Source organism: Typha latifolia, chromosome 6, assembly GCF_019914945.1.
Source record: "Typha latifolia isolate L0001 chromosome 6, TyphaL0001v2, whole genome shotgun sequence".
NCBI lineage: Eukaryota > Viridiplantae > Streptophyta > Magnoliopsida > Poales > Typhaceae > Typha > Typha latifolia.
The window spans coordinates 5,040,882-5,056,651 of record NC_133091.1 but is presented as its reverse complement, the minus strand read 5'-3'; the positions used below and the strand labels follow the sequence as shown (position 1 = coordinate 5,056,651).

Genomic DNA, 15,770 nt, shown 5'->3' with positions numbered 1-15,770 from the left:
AAATGCTCTATATCAATAAATGCAGCATCACATTTGGAAACGAACCCAAATGTTAATTATTCTAAAAAGGGATTACAAAAAACTTCTCAGATTCCATAATAATAGTACACAATTTTTTGTTGCACTATTCAAGTCAGTTTTCATATGCTTTTGTTGAGAAATTAGCTTTCTATATGCTTACCAACAATCAGTACGGTCTTATTATATATGCAAATTACAATAACTCATGCTGAAACCAAGATACAAAACCAACTTACAAGAGAGAAAAGACAAATGTAAATAACTTTTAAGTTCCAGAAAGGGCAGAAAATTTCCAAATCATACTTCTCCTGGAAAGACGGGTGCCATTGTCTTCCTGCAAACCAGAGGTGTTCCAGTAATTGCTACCAAACCAGCCGAGTCCATGCTCCATAATAATACTACCAGTGAAAACATTAGTTAGTTGGTTCATACATGTAAAAACATCTTCAACTCTTTGAAAAACAGCTCTTCTTTGTTATGATTTCGCCTTGTCACTCTGAATAGAGATGCAAAGTGGGTTGACAACCTCAACAATCCAGCTACAGTAGGTAAATGATCATGCATACACATTTCAAGTGACCATGTTTTAAAAAGCATGGGTAACAATAGCAATGATTTACTGACGCTTACATGGGTGCAATAGAAGGCAATGCAAAGACTAACAATACAATCAACAGAAGAAAAACTTACTGTTGTTGGAAATGCTACATACTTAAAAAGAAAAAATAATTCTTATTGTCAGAGTCAATGCCAGTTCCAAACCTGGTCGACAAATATATCCGAATACATACCTTCTGTTCACAAAGGGCTTTCTGTCATTCATATGTATAATATTTCCTATCTTTTCACACTTGCCAAATAGCCTTTACATGTTGCAAGTCAGACTACTTACAGAACCATCATGCGTTGGTGAGAACTGTAGAACACTGCTGAAGACCCTAGCAATAGTCAACTCAAACTAGACTGGTATTAGTTTAGTGTAACATAGGTGCAGATTGATCCTTGTCTTGCTTCTTTTCTTCTCCATGACTTTGTACTTGCAAGGAGGTTTCACCGTCTCCCAACTGTAGAAGAAACATTTTCATAAAGAAAATAACTCAGAAAACCGATTCAAGACAAAGGAGATGGCAAAATGTGCAGGTAAACATAGACATGCCCCTAGGAAGAGATTTCCATTTTCCTTGCTATGAGAAGTAATTTATAGCTTTTTATTCTATTGAATAGGAATCAAGTTTAAACAAAAAGACAAAATGAAATAGAGATAAAACTAGAGCAGACATATTGGCAGGGTTAAGGAATCCACTAGGCAAACTAGGATTTAAGATATGATGCATAAATGTTGCCATCTTGTTATCCTGCAAATGAGACAGTCACATGCCGAAGGGACAGGTACTCATATATTTAACATTATGCTATTTGCCATGAAAACTTGTTCAATACAAACTCAAGCAAGATAATTCTAATTAAGTAATTCAGTAAAAATATTTTTGGTTACCAGTCTATAGATCAAAAGAATACCAAATAGATCCTATATCAAGTACTCCAACATCTCATATAGCAAAGGTGATTCAATAGTGAGAAATAATAAGGAACACCAACATTTCCCCTTTGATTAGAACAAAGCAGTGAAATGAAATTAAGTAATAAACTGCTATAAGGATATATACATAGAGAAAAACAAACCAGAACTTTTCAAAAAAATCAGAAGCCAATGACCGGGTAGCCTAACAAGTATTGATTGGTAAAACAAGTACAATGCGACAAATATCTAGTGGCAGATGGAGATGACTTCCTGTTGAGAAGATGACAGAAACATAAAACATGAAGAAAAAATGAAAGGATTCCAAAAAACAATCAAAGTGGAAGCTGAAGCAACAGATTTGTTAATCACTACACTTTGGAAAGTTCAAAGAGGTAAACTTGATTGTTCTGTTGCAGCAATAACTACACATAAATTTGATGATAAAGCTATATAAGGTTTATAGAAAAAAAATTAATCTAAAGCACGGTTATCATGCCAGTATATCTTGTGCCATCGGCCCATAAGCACGCCAGGTCCCTGGCCTTAGCCCCAAATCCCTCTCAGCCGAAGACGATAGTGCACGATGGCGAGCGACAGTACGACGGCGAACGGTTACGGGCGGTGCGCAGTTGTGCGGTAGTGAGCGACGGACAGCTGCGACGAATGGCGCGGTTATCTCTCTCTCTCTCTCTCTCTCTCACACACACACACACACACTCATTGCCTCTCTGCTCTCTTTCTCTCCCCCTGCAAGCAGCTTCTCTGCTCTCTCTCTCTCCCTTCCCACAAGTAGCTCCTTTCTCTTTCTCTCTCCCTCCCTCTGCTCTCCTTTAAAGCCTTTCATAGTTTCATTTTTCCTTTTTTTATACACTGAGAGAGCATTAGGGCTTAAATTTAAATATCTGTTGTTTATATTAATTATAATTAGTGTGATAAACTAATTATATTTAATTTAAATATCTGTTGTTAAATTATATTAAAGCCCTCTCGCTCTATTAAATTGTTAAATTTCTAATACATATTTCTTTTTAAATTAGTTCTTACAGCTTGATATATACTTCTTAGTTCTTATAGCTTGATGTACATGCATTTAACACTATTAGATTACAAACCTTTACTTTAGATGTATCAATAATATATATATATTTATTTATTTATTTATTTCGCCGTGTTCTATGCCGTGTTCGTGTCCTATATTTTCAAAATTTGCCGTGTCGCCGTGTCCATATCGTGTCGTGTCCGTGTCCCGTGTCTGTGGTTCATTGCTTGGATGTTTAGATTAATAAACAAAGAAGTTCAACCCCTCTATATATAGCGGTCGGGTATAATGCGTCTTACTCGGATTTAGCCCTAAAGGCTTATACAACTCGAGGTTTATAAGACTTAATTGAATTTGCCTTAGTGGCTTACTTGATTTAATTAAACTTACCTTAATGGTTTATATAACTTAACTAGACTTGCCTTAAGGGCTTACATAAAAGATGAACATAAATTAATTAAAAAATAAATAGACTCTATCCATCGAGTCCAATATCTTCATGATACAGTCTGATACAACCCAGTCCGTATCACAAGAGTACAAGATGAAAATACCAATAGGAAATTAATACAAAAGATTCATGTACCAAAACCTACTTATTGTGCCAAGTTCCTGTAACTACAAGACAACTTGGGTGGCATGGACTATGCTGCCCAATAAGAAATCAGAATTCTCTTCCCTCACAATTAATCTCATGATGTGATACACAATATAACTATCAATTACCAAAGAAGAATATCTGCAAGTTAAACTTTGCAATGATAATTGAAATATGACCTTAGATTACAATAGAACTATAACAGAGAATATATATATACACACAAACACACATCCTAACAATTAAAACTAGACATGCAATTTCCACATCTCACATTCCGCATATTGTCAAGACATAATAGGACAGCATGAGTAAAAATTAAACATATTATCTTCTATGCATATGCAAGAAAGGAAATACTGAACCAGAAAAGATAAAAGATTAGATTTAAAAAAAAAAACAGAACAGGTCTTGTATTTTGAATAAATACACTGACATAAAGATAAAACTATACAGCCCACTCTAGTAGCATAGTTAGACCAATTGAACAAGCTTTGTTTTACTGACTCCAATACCATAAGTATTAAAAACAGATTAATTAAATTACATTAGATGTATAAACAGAAAGAGAGTGAATCACCTTAGACTTACTGGAACATGCCACTAATCTCATGTACTGATCACGAGCTTCTGGATAACGAGCCATTGACTGAACTCTTGCCAACGCTTTCTCAATACCAGCTTCCTTCTGTTTCCGTCCAAGACGAAGAAACTCATATTCATCAGTCTTTGCAGCCTCCTGCTCAATGTCAGTAACTTTCGCAGCTCGGAAGCCTCGTAATCCAGCACCTTTACGCCTCCAACGTAAAATAGCCTTCTCAACAATACTGACAGACCAAACTACTTTTCTGTATTGCTTCCGAACTTGATGTCCCCTCACGTGTGCCTGAAACAAGCTGGTCAGCAAGCTAAATGTGCAGTGATACATCCATCTTGTATCACATGTTTTGCATGCCCATATTCTTCCAAATAATAAATAATATAGCCTAATCAGACACTGTCCAAGAATGACAAAGTTGAAGGTCAGTTTATTTTTTAAAACTGAAAATGCACACAGTTAATATTTGATAATTCTGGTGACTGCAATAGAGGAATTTTGGGACAAATACAGTTCCCTAAGATGGTATGAAGTAGGAATAGCAGCAATATGGTTTTAAACTTTTAATATTAAATTGCATTACAAGATTCAAACTGTTATTGAAAATCCATGGAAAAAAAATCTTGTGAACTTACCCTGGATAAGCCTCACCAGCAATACAAAGACCTGACCTAGTTGCTGTCTATATGTTTTTCAAGTTTTTAAGTGCTGCCAGCATGAGATGTGTTAGCAGCCTGTCAATAAAGTATGTGTTGGTTAGGACAGTGGTAGCATACCAGTCAGGATGGTGCTTCGAAGCTAACATACGCAAGTTTCTCAGGCAAGCATGCATGTGTAATTCCAAGCAGTGGCGCGCATACGTATATTAACTGTAGGAAGGTGGCTGGATGACAACTTGACATACATATAGAAAACATATATATTGCAATTCAACTGAACATACAGACATATACAGATGAAAGGTTGCACACATCTTGACCTTCCTGACAAGCATTGGTGAGGGCCTCGTCGCGCATTAGTATGCCATTTTACAAAGATATTTAATAAAGGAACTAATAGTCCTATGGACTCCAGAATTTAGGGAAAGCAAAACTACTCGGTATTATTTTGGTCATTCACAGGAGAGAACAAGTGTTGGATATATTATTTATTATTAAACTCTTCTTCCCCAAAACCTTCTCTAATTCACTTGCTCCTTACCATTTCCCAGAAATCCTAGAAGTCAGAACAACAACATGTAAAAAATAGCTTCGTGAAAAAAAAACGGTGCTCGTCTTCTTGACCAATGTTTTGAATGGTGTTTTTGGTGGCTGCCATGTCGGGATAGCGCACTGGCCGACCCGCCACATCTCAATTGGTGCTGGCAAAAGGTGTTCACTCACCTTTGTGGGCCACCTAGTCGCTGAAAAACGCCAAGTGGGCCTTGCGGGCTAGCGGTTCAGCTCACCAAATCTTAAAACTAATGGACGCGAGTCAAGTTGGAATCAGGTACAGGTAAGTTGTATATTAAAAAAAAAACATCTCTTAAAACTAATGGAAGCGGTTCAGCTCGCCAAAATCCTAAACCCCTCTCTCTTCCTCTTCAGCTCTCCTTTTCACGACCAGCGGCGGTGAAGGCTCTCTCTTCCTCTACGGCTCACCTTTCCACGGCCAGCGGTAGTGAAGGCTTTCTCTTCCTCTACGACTCTCTAGATCCTATATATCGAGCAACTATGAGTGCAACTGATAGAAAAGGATTGACGATGACAAATTGTATGATCCTCTCTCCCACTTCTTCCCACCGGCGGCAAACACCGAATTGTTATGTTTTTTTATTTTCAACTTTCTGTCTTAATCTGTTAATATGTTATACTAGGCAGTTAATCTGTTGTGTTAATTGAAGGAATTATTGATTGTGTTTTCATTGTTAATTAGTTAATCTGTTGAATTGTTGTTTTACATTTTTTTTCTTAATCTGTAATTCTGTTAATCACTTAATCTATTAATCTATTATTTGTTAACCACTTAATCTAGTTGAAAGTGTTTCCTCTGATAGATGAGATAAGTTCTTTGATCATATGTTATTTGTTATGGTTTTAATATTTTTTATCATGTTATTTTTTATGGTTGTGAACTTGTTGTTAGGAACATATAGCTATAATAATTTTGAATCTTTAATTATGTATTTATATTAGTTGTTATGGACCTTATGGTTGTGAACTTGTTATTATGGTTGTGAATTGTGATTATGTTATTTAGTAATTTGCTATAGCGCACTACTAAATATTGTGTATATACTATATTATTACATATATTTATTTAATATTTGTATTATATATGTTTACTTTTTTATTTTTTATTTTTTTAATTTAGAAGTGCTATACCGCCTTGCCACCTGCCCTATCGCCCGCCTTCTGCCTAAGCGATAAGGGTGACCGCCCGTCATCCGCAACCGTCTATTAAAATATTATTCTTGACAAGTGACAAACATTTTATTTCTTAAATATGAAATGTCCTATCATGACAACATAACATTTGTTCAAACAAAAATGTTATGATGGTAGAATCGTCGTAACATACATATCACCTCCAGAAAAGAAGACCTAAGAAGTGAAAATAGAATGATGAAAGACAAAAGCATCATCACTCTCCAAGATAAGATGATTTTGTTGAGCATCAATTATTTGTACCTAGACTACATGTAAAAAACTTCAGTGTGTTATGGAATGCTTCCTACATGACTTCCCTTGAGTTGGAGAAGGTGCAATAACTGAACCAAACGAAATAATTTATTAATCCCTACATACAAAACATAGCACTGACACGTTTAATCACAAGCATACTACTAAAAAATATCAGATTTATTTCATCCCTGATATCAACCCCTTGCACCAATTTTACTTCACAACTCTAAACCTACGAAGGATTAAAAAAAAAACATTACATTTTTTATAAAGAGGACAATATTGGAATTTGCAAGCTAGTATTGGGAAGTTGGCTAGAACTAGATAGTAACCTCATTCAACATGTAGGGTCCTAAACTTTCCTGCACTTCCTAAAATACCTCCAATCTCAAAAGAAATTAAAAAAGAAAAGAGAAGGGGTAAATGAAAAGGAATGGAAATGAAGAAGAATCCCATAAGACAGTTAACCATCAAAAATTCATTTCTGGAATTGTTGGTGCCTGACCTCCAGCAAGACACATATTTCTGCTTGCATTTTCAACTACGTCTATATAAACAGTGTCGTTAGTTGACTTTGATTTCAAATTTTGTAGACAAGCAGAAATAGTAGCTAAAAGGGATTATGGTATATTCAAGCAATGACAGAATTACATGTAGCTGGAAATTACTTTGTTTGATAATGTACCTGGATTTTCACAATCTTGTTACGGATCTTCAGAAATTCTTTCCGCCCCTTCCATCCACGGTATTTTTGTTGAATTTTAATAGCAGCACCGTGCAAAGATTCATTGAAATGACTTAATTTTTTAGGCTTGTTACTTAGAGAGGACAGCACAATCACTTCAGCCAAGTTCTCAGTATCTTCATGTTTGCTCTCCATCAATTGCCTTTGACGGAATGAATGAACTCTAAAAGCTGCTTGTATTCGTGCAGCAGCTTGAGCCGAGTTTCTTATAGCAGCCAGGGATCCTCTTAGTGAAAACTGCTCTCCATTGCTACCATCGAGAGCAACAATACTTGATTCCTGCACAGCTTCGACAGCCTTTTCAGAAGCAAGGCTTGCAGAAATACTATCCATGGCACTCTCTTTTAGTACTAATGATGAAAGATGACTTGTCAAATGTGCTTCAGCCAAGTAACCAGCAATTCCTTTATGTCCTCTAATTGATGCCAAGTCAGCAGCAGTTTGCCCCTGAGGAAATTTTGAGGTTGGATCCTCAACAGCACCTGGATCAGCTCCAATATTGACAAGTGCAGCAACTGTCTCCTCTCTGACCAATAAAATTTTAAATTCTAATTAAAAGAGGAAATTAGGTCATCCTATCCCAAGGCCAAATCAGGTAAATGGCTCATATGAAACAAATAGGAACAATTTGCTCATACTAATATCCAAGGTTATACGTGACGTTGCAGCCCATGCCGACAAGGTTGCTACTGTACATGTCATGTGCCACAGTACTGAGCCGGCAAAGTAATTTTGGCACAGCCTTGTGTGCCTTGCATAAAATAAGGCCATGCTAGGCTCTTGGTTGGGAGCCGCATTGTTGGTATAGTATATGATGAATGTTGGTATAGTATATGATGAATGTACTATGCTGCCCAACACATGAATCCATGCTATTACCAAACTTACCTGCTGTATCTAAGCCTAATGCAACTTAGGAATGACACACAATGTTCCAACAATTAAAAGTTTCTGGTAAAGAATAATGATGTCATTTGACATAAGAAGTCCTTTGCATGTCTATGCAATATAAAGTCAAGCAAAATGAACACAAATGACAAGAAACACTCCAGTTATGATCTAACAATGGGACCCTTCCAGAAAAAAGATGTTTTGAAGTACTTCTATCATTAAATAATTCATGTAAATGTGAAGAACACCAGACAGAGGAATGCACGTGTGTATGATCATGTTGAATTATAGAATATTTTATTCCCTACTTTTCTTTAATAATCTCCGTTGCAATGGCATTTTATCCTTCATGATAAAAGATCAATTTATATTTTGGCATTATGTTGAAGCAAAAACAAACATAGATCTTCAAAACCATTTAAATGGATGAACTGCAAGCAATAAAGTACAGTAACATGAATACATGCATAACAGCGTCCAAAAAGTATAAAACTGACCATTTAATGTGGTAATTAAGTTGGTAACTACACATGTTAAATCAGAGAAATGCATCTAAAGTATAAAACTGACCATGCTTTATGGATATGAATATTAGGCAACTAGAAAATAACATACAAAAAATCAACCATGGTGCCAAAATGGGAAATTTGAGAACATAGATGGATGAGTGGCGTCACTAGAAAAAAGTATAATAAAAGATCATTGCATTCAACACAAGTAATGGACAATGTTCACACGAGATAAAGTACATTAAAGTCAGCTGCAGTTGTTTGGACAAGTCCAACAGTGATGTCAATGTTTTGGAAAACTATCAAGGTGGCTGCCTAGGAGACCGCCAAAAGCACCCATCTAAAAGATAGGCAGGTCCTTAAGGCGGTTTGAACCTAGATGCCCGCCTAGGCAGTCAATCGGGCACCTAATCACTCAATTGGGCTTAGTAGCTGGTAATAGATGGTTTTTGCACCCATTAACAGTTCTCGTGTAGGTATTAAATATAAATTACTATGCCTACTTGTGTCCCAAACCTACCTATTGTTCATTCTAAGAGATTCGTAATTCCTCTTAAGAGGTTGTTCTTTTTTTCATGGCTTTTACTTGTAAGGATTAGTACTGAAGACTGCTACTGAGAACAGGAAAAGCAACAGCCAAAAGGCTGCTGACACTATAAGACTACTCTTGCAACAGCAATAACAACAACCGCCTCCATTTAAGGAACAACAGCTTTTCTTGTAGATACTTGGAGATATTTTAATGTTTTGTAGCTTTGTGTTATTTTACAACCTTATATTTAGGGGATGGCTGATGTGATTCAGACCATACTAAGTCATCTCGTGCATGGATACAACCTATGGGCCATATTTCTTGTTTTGTTTTAGTTGTTTTCTTCAGAAAAAAAGAATCCTGAATGTCGCGTTCGAATTGGGGAGATCGTGTTCGAATGCCCTTTACGAATGTCAATTATGCGTTTGAATGCGATCGGCGAGAATGCAATGTTTTTAGGTTTACCGATTGTTAATTTGGCTTGTTAGGCTAGCCTTTTAAGATGTGGATGGCAACCTAATGAATTATTATGAATGAATATTAAATTTTTTCCCTTCCTCCTCTAACCTAACTCTTCTCTCTCCTCATTCAAGCCCTAGCCGTGTGTTATCTTGACACCAGTTACCTCTAATCCCCCTCGACCACGTTCCACCAAATCCATCACCATTATCACCACCTTTATCACCATCATCACCATCACCCATCATCTCCACCTTCACCGCAATATTGCGTATTTTCACCCCAGGTGCAATCAGAATCTGCAAAAGTAGATCAGAAAGATACGGAATGATCACCACTGGTTTCGTAATTTTTTGACTACGGGAGAATATTTTCATAATATTCTCCTCCGACTGCGCGGACTACTTTCCTGCATCCAAGCTTGATCGAGAACAGACGCACGATCCATAACAATGGCCTACAATTTTTTAAAACATCGGCGACTGCATGGGACACCAAAAGGAGTGATCTTATCCAAGTAAAAGGTCCCCCTTCTAGAAGGAAGGATGAGCAAATCAAATGTAAGAGGAATTAATGAGAAAATACAATAAAGCATCGCAATTAACAAGAAAAGCTAAGATGAAGTGGTAAAACACGTACGAAGTATATTAAGTATGATAGGCCGGCAATGTAAACTAGAAGATAAGGCCTAATAGTTAAGTATTCAACTATTCATGATGGAGTTCTAAGTTTAAGAGTATGAATTAGAGATTAAAAATAGCTTGAAGCATAGGACAAATTCAAAGTATTATATACAAAATATGAATTAAAAGGAAGTAGAATAACAATGACGATCCTGAATAGTCTTATTTAAAACAGATTTTAAATACAGAAGGCATTTCATTAAACATTCCAATTTCTATAATAGGAGTACTATCACTGTTGTAAGTGCAACTATTGTGTAATAACAAATTCATGTACAAACTTACATGTACTAAAGTTGTACAATTTGGATTCAAGTATATGGACAAGTTACATAATTTATAGAAGATCAAAACATTTCAACCAAAATTCAGTTTCAGTAAGCAGCTTTCAAAACCTCGTCCGACTAAGGTAAGGGACTATGAAGCACGGACACACGTGGGACACGTGTCTAGAGTTTCCCAAAAAAAAACCAAAAAAATCAAACACTGTTGGGACACGAGCGGTATTTTAGATATTGTTTAACGGGTCGGGTAGGGTTCGGTCAAATGTTATTAACCCAGATTCAAACCCTATAATAAAACCTTACCTTCACTGTTGAGCAACGGAATTGATCGATTCGATCGAAGCCCTAAAACCCTCGAGCAGTTGCTGAGCGACGATCCGAGGCGCGACGGGTTGCTAAGCGAGTGCGGCGAGCTGAGCATGGCGATGACGCAAGTTCTTCTCTCTCCCTGTCTCTCTCTCTCTCTCCGTCTCTTCCTCCCTCCCTCCCTCCCTCCATGCCCTCCCTGTCTCCGTCCCTCCCTCCCTGTATCTCCCTATCTCCCTCTCTCTCTCTCTCTCTCTCTCTCTCTCTCTCTCTCTCGGTGTTTCACTCTCTCACTGTCTCTCCCTCCCTCCCTGTCTCTGTCTCTCTCCCTGTATCTTCCTCCCTCCCTCCCTCTCTCATTCTCTCTCTCTCTCTTTCTCTCTCTCTCTCTCTCTCTCTCTCTCTCTCTCTTCCTCCCTCTCTCACAATCTCTCATTCTCTCTCTCTCTCGCTGTCTCACTCTCACGATGTCTCTCTCTCTCTGTCTCTTCCTCCCTCCCTCCCTCTCATTATCTCTCTCTGTCTCTATCTCTTCCTCCCTCTCATTCTCTCTGTCTCACTGTCTCTCTCTCTCTCATTCTCTCTCGCTATCTCTATTATTAAATTGTTAAATTATATTAAAGCTTCTCTAATCTCTATCTGTTAAATTATTAATCTGCTAATACATATCTCTTTACTAATGTAGTTTTATTGCGGTTGAAGAAAAATGAATACTGAAAATAATACTGATTCTAGTCAAAATACTGCATCTTCTGTGGATGATAATGCTCCCTTGTGGAGATATGTTACTAAGATAGAGAAATTGGAAGAAGGTGGAGGAAATCATAATTTTACATGCAATTATTGTCAACAAGTCTACAAGGGATTATATTATAGAGTAAAAACTCATTTGCTGAAAATTAGTAGGCATGGAATTAGAGGTTGTCCAAAAGTGAGTAGTGAACATGTTATGGAAATAAAAAGGGTTATTGATATGGCTGAGTTGAGAATTAAAAATTCGATGCCTAAACAAATTCCTTTAGCAAAATTTGGACAAGCGGCATCTTCTAGTAGCTCAGTTGGAGGTGTAGGTTTTGATATGGGAGGGACATCAAGAAAAAAAAAGAGCAATAATAAATGACACCTATTGAGAAGTCATTTAATTATGGTGCTCGTAATCAATTATATTGTGAGATTACAAGAATGTTTTATCCAGCAGGGTTGCCTTTTCATTTGGCAAGAAACCCTCATTATGTTAGAGCCTTTCAATTTGCAACAAATAATAATATTTCTAGATTTGTGCCTCCGGGCTACAATATGTTGAGAACTACACTACTTTAACAAGAGAGAGCAAATATTGAAATGTTGCAAAACCCTATTGTATGTGATGGTTGGACTAATGCACAGAGGAGACCACTTATAAATTTTTTAGCGATGACTAAGAGTGGGCCTATGTAACACCCCAATTTTAAAAAAAAAAAAAATCCCTGACGCAGGCGCCGAGCGCGTGCGTCACGGGAGCCTGCCACCCTCCCCGTCCTCTCTTCTCCTTCTTCTTCCCCTTCCCTTACTGTGCACGCCACCTTCCCCATCTCCCTTATCTCATTCCCTTCACCGCAGCCATCCCGAACCCCCCCCCCCCCCCCATTCTTCTCCACCTCACTACCGCTCTCCCTCTCTCGTGGGTTGCCGACGAAGTCGAGCGCACGGATCGCGGTAAGCCTCAACCTCGTTAAAATTCAATAGTTAATTTCCCCCCATCTCGCCATCATCCTCGGCGGCCGACACCCCCGCGTCCGGCCGTCGGTCTAAGAGCTCCGGGGAAGGGGCTTCCTGGACGGGCTTCGAGCCTTTGGGTTTGGGAGGAAGGACCTCCATGGCCGCTGGCCATGGAGCTCACCTCGCCGCCTCGAGTGGGCTGCAGGCTGCAGCCCACTAACCCAATTGGGCTGCAGCCTGCAGCCCACTAATCCAACCTTAGTGGGCTGTGGTTGGGCTCCCAGCCCACCAAGGCCCTCTTGCCTTTGGGTTGGGTTTGAGCCTAACCCATTACCTCTAGCCTAGCCCATTTGGGACCCTTTGGACCCTAACCCCGTTTATCTATTTCCACCTGATTTAATTAGCTTGACCCCCCGTAATGACAATTTAGTATCATGTGAATTTTAGGATAACATAAGACTCGCCCTAGGAGACCCTTGACTCATGTATTTGCCAAACATAAATGCTCTAATAAGATAATTAATTCTATTAGTTCGCTAATCTTACGTATGTCTTACTTGCGTGAATTAATAGGATTGACACCGCGTGAGGGAGATTTTGGGATTTCGGAAGAGCTGGCTAGCTGACGAGATTTAACATACTGTGGAGACCCCCCAGGCGAGTAGAGTTATATAAATCTAGAATAATGTAGTTAAAGTCATTATACCTGTCATGACACTGTAGGAAGTGTCGGTATTAATACATGCATTTAGTATACTATGTTATGTTTTTCCATATGCAGTTATTGATAATTTACTCATCATGATATTATGAGAATGTTAATGTAGCATAAACATTAGTGTGATGATGCTCTACATGTATCTTGTATGACATACGCATGCATATATGTATATCTGTTGTGAATATAGAATGTAACGATCATGATGACTATGACATACTTTATACACTCATAGACACTGCACCACTTCCACCTATCATTAGTAGTCGGATTCTGACTATACAATACTTACTCACTCAGCCCAAGGTTAAGGGTAGAGTGTATTTTATATGACTATACTATTAGCGGCCTACACTTGAGGTTAGGAGCCTGTGTGGCATTCATGTAGTTATACTGCATAGTCAAGACTAGATTATGATGATAGAAGAACATGATTGTGAGGTGGGGATATAACTCTAGCGGTACCCGACGACGCAGGGTTAGGGCGTCTGTTGATGAGCTGAGGGCTCCCAATTCTCCCGCTGAGGGCGGTGATGATTTAGAGAGGGTGAGATATGGGCTTACGACCGGGGTCCTTAGTCTGATGGCCACACAACCGGTCACTTATAGTGTCGCCATACACGTGTAGGTGGCATTACCGCTATATGTGTATATATTCCCCCTCGATGTATGAGATGATGGATGCTTATGTGATGAATGATTGTTTCTTGAGAGTATTTACCCTGTGTGGTGAATAGCTCGGTGAGTGATGATAAGTATGATTAATGCTTTGGTAGGCATGAGATGACTAAACTGCTCTTTTATTGCTATACATAACATGTAAACATTATGATTAAGATGTGTACGAATAAGAAATTGTATCAAGCTTTATATCTATGTGGACTTATCTTGATACGTTAGGAACTAGTATGTTCCAGGATAGTGACTAATAATCTTTATCGATTACATTGACTTAGTAACTCATGCTAAGCCATCTCAACAAGCATATTGTTATTGCTAGCAAATATAGGCATACAATGTATATACATATGCGATTTCATTATTTTAGATGGTATGGATCTTACTCGCTGGGCTGTAAGCTCACCACCTCTTGGTGGCATTATTTCAGAGCTAGAGGACGCAGGTGCGGGTAGCGAGGAGTAGTTGCCTTTCTTTTTCAGTATGTCTATTAACTGTATTAAGCCCCTACGAGGGCGTTATGATTGATGATGTATTTTCGACTTTAGCATTGTATTTTGGATGTATATTTGGAAGACTTGTTGTGGCTTGTGGAATTTGTATCCGGACTCTTATGGTTGAGTTTAATTATGGTGAATTTGTGATGTTGTGTGCCTTGTGAAATCCTTATACTGACAGGTCATGTGATGCACCGCGTGGGGGGATTTATCCACGCGATTTACACGTGTATTTGGAGGTGTGGGTGTTTCAGCCTATGTTCTTGAGAGTTGTGAATTGTGAAGGAGAATATAAAGACAAATTTTTTTATCTCTAATTTGATCATTAAAATCATTGAAGAGGTTAGACCTCATAATATAGTCCAAGTGGTTACAGCTAATGCACCTGTTTATAAGACAACAGGGATGCTTTTTGAAGCAAGGTTTTCTCACATTTTTTGGACTCCATGTGTAATTCACACTCTTAACCTAGCTTTGAAGAACATATGTGCAGCAAAAAACACCGAGGCAAATGAGATTGTGTTTGATGAGTGTAGCTAAATTTCAGTAATTGCAGGGGATGTAATGTGCATAAAAAATGTCATCATGCAGCATTCAATGAGGTTGGCTATTTTTAATGAATTTGTCAACTTAAAATTGCTTGCTATTGCGGAGACTCACTTTGCTTCGGTGATTATAATGTTGAAAAGATTTAGAATGATCAAGAAGGGTCTTCAATCAATGGTAATCAGTGATAAATGGAATTCTTATAGGGAAGATGATATTGGCAAAGCACAGTTTGTCAAAGATAAAGTTCTTGATGATATTTGGTGGGATAAAATTGAATATATACTTGCCTTCACAGAGCTTATATACAGTATGCTACGGGTTGCAGACACAGATAAACCATGCTTACATTTGATATATGAAATGTGGAATACAATGATTGAAAAGGTGAAGACAGTCATATTTATGCATGAAAACAAGAAAGAAGGCGAAGAATCTATTTTTTATTCAGTGGTGCACAAGATCCTAGTGGATAGATGGGATAAAAGCAATACGCCATTACATTGCTTAGCACATTCTTTGAATCCAAGGTTAATTTAATTTCTATAGTCATCTTTCTTATGATTAAAAATTTTATTGTTATTTCATTGCTATTGTTTACTAATTATATGATTATGTTAATAGGTATTATAGCTCATCATGAATTCAAGAGGATCCAAATCGTGTACCACCGCATAAGGATTTGGAAATTTCTAATATGAGGAATAAATGCTTAAAAAGGTTATTTCCAAATGCAGAAGAATGAAAAATGGCATACCAAGAGTATACTAGTTTCTCCACATC

At 37.8% G+C, this 15,770-nt stretch overlaps 1 protein-coding gene and 1 long non-coding RNA gene across 5 annotated transcripts in view; both read right to left on the bottom strand.

Annotated features, from left to right (window-relative positions):
* Positions 1 to 148: 148 nt before the first annotated feature.
* On the bottom strand, positions 149 to 544 carry LOC140790553 (uncharacterized). The gene is made up of 2 exons (XR_012109416.1): positions 454 to 544; positions 149 to 355 (listed from the first exon to the last, which is right to left on the bottom strand). It is a non-coding gene; the product is annotated as an uncharacterized lncRNA (long non-coding RNA).
* A 189-nt stretch (positions 545 to 733) lies between these two features.
* LOC140790552 (calmodulin-binding transcription activator 2-like) overlaps positions 734 to 15,770 on the bottom strand; it is a 46,893-nt gene continuing 31,856 nt past the window's right edge. For 2 of the 4 annotated variants that reach the window (XM_073140676.1, XM_073140678.1), the window contains 3 exons: positions 7,127 to 7,712; positions 3,761 to 4,066; positions 734 to 1,085 (listed from right to left, as the gene is read on the bottom strand). In XM_073140676.1, the coding sequence (XP_072996777.1) occupies positions 996 to 1,085; positions 3,761 to 4,066; positions 7,127 to 7,712 (982 nt within the window). In that variant the 3' untranslated portion in view covers positions 734 to 995. Of the gene's footprint in view, positions 1,086 to 3,760; positions 4,067 to 4,413; positions 4,513 to 7,126; positions 7,713 to 15,770 lie in introns of those variants that run through there. The other 2 variants (XM_073140677.1, XR_012109415.1) reach the window with 2 other exon arrangements.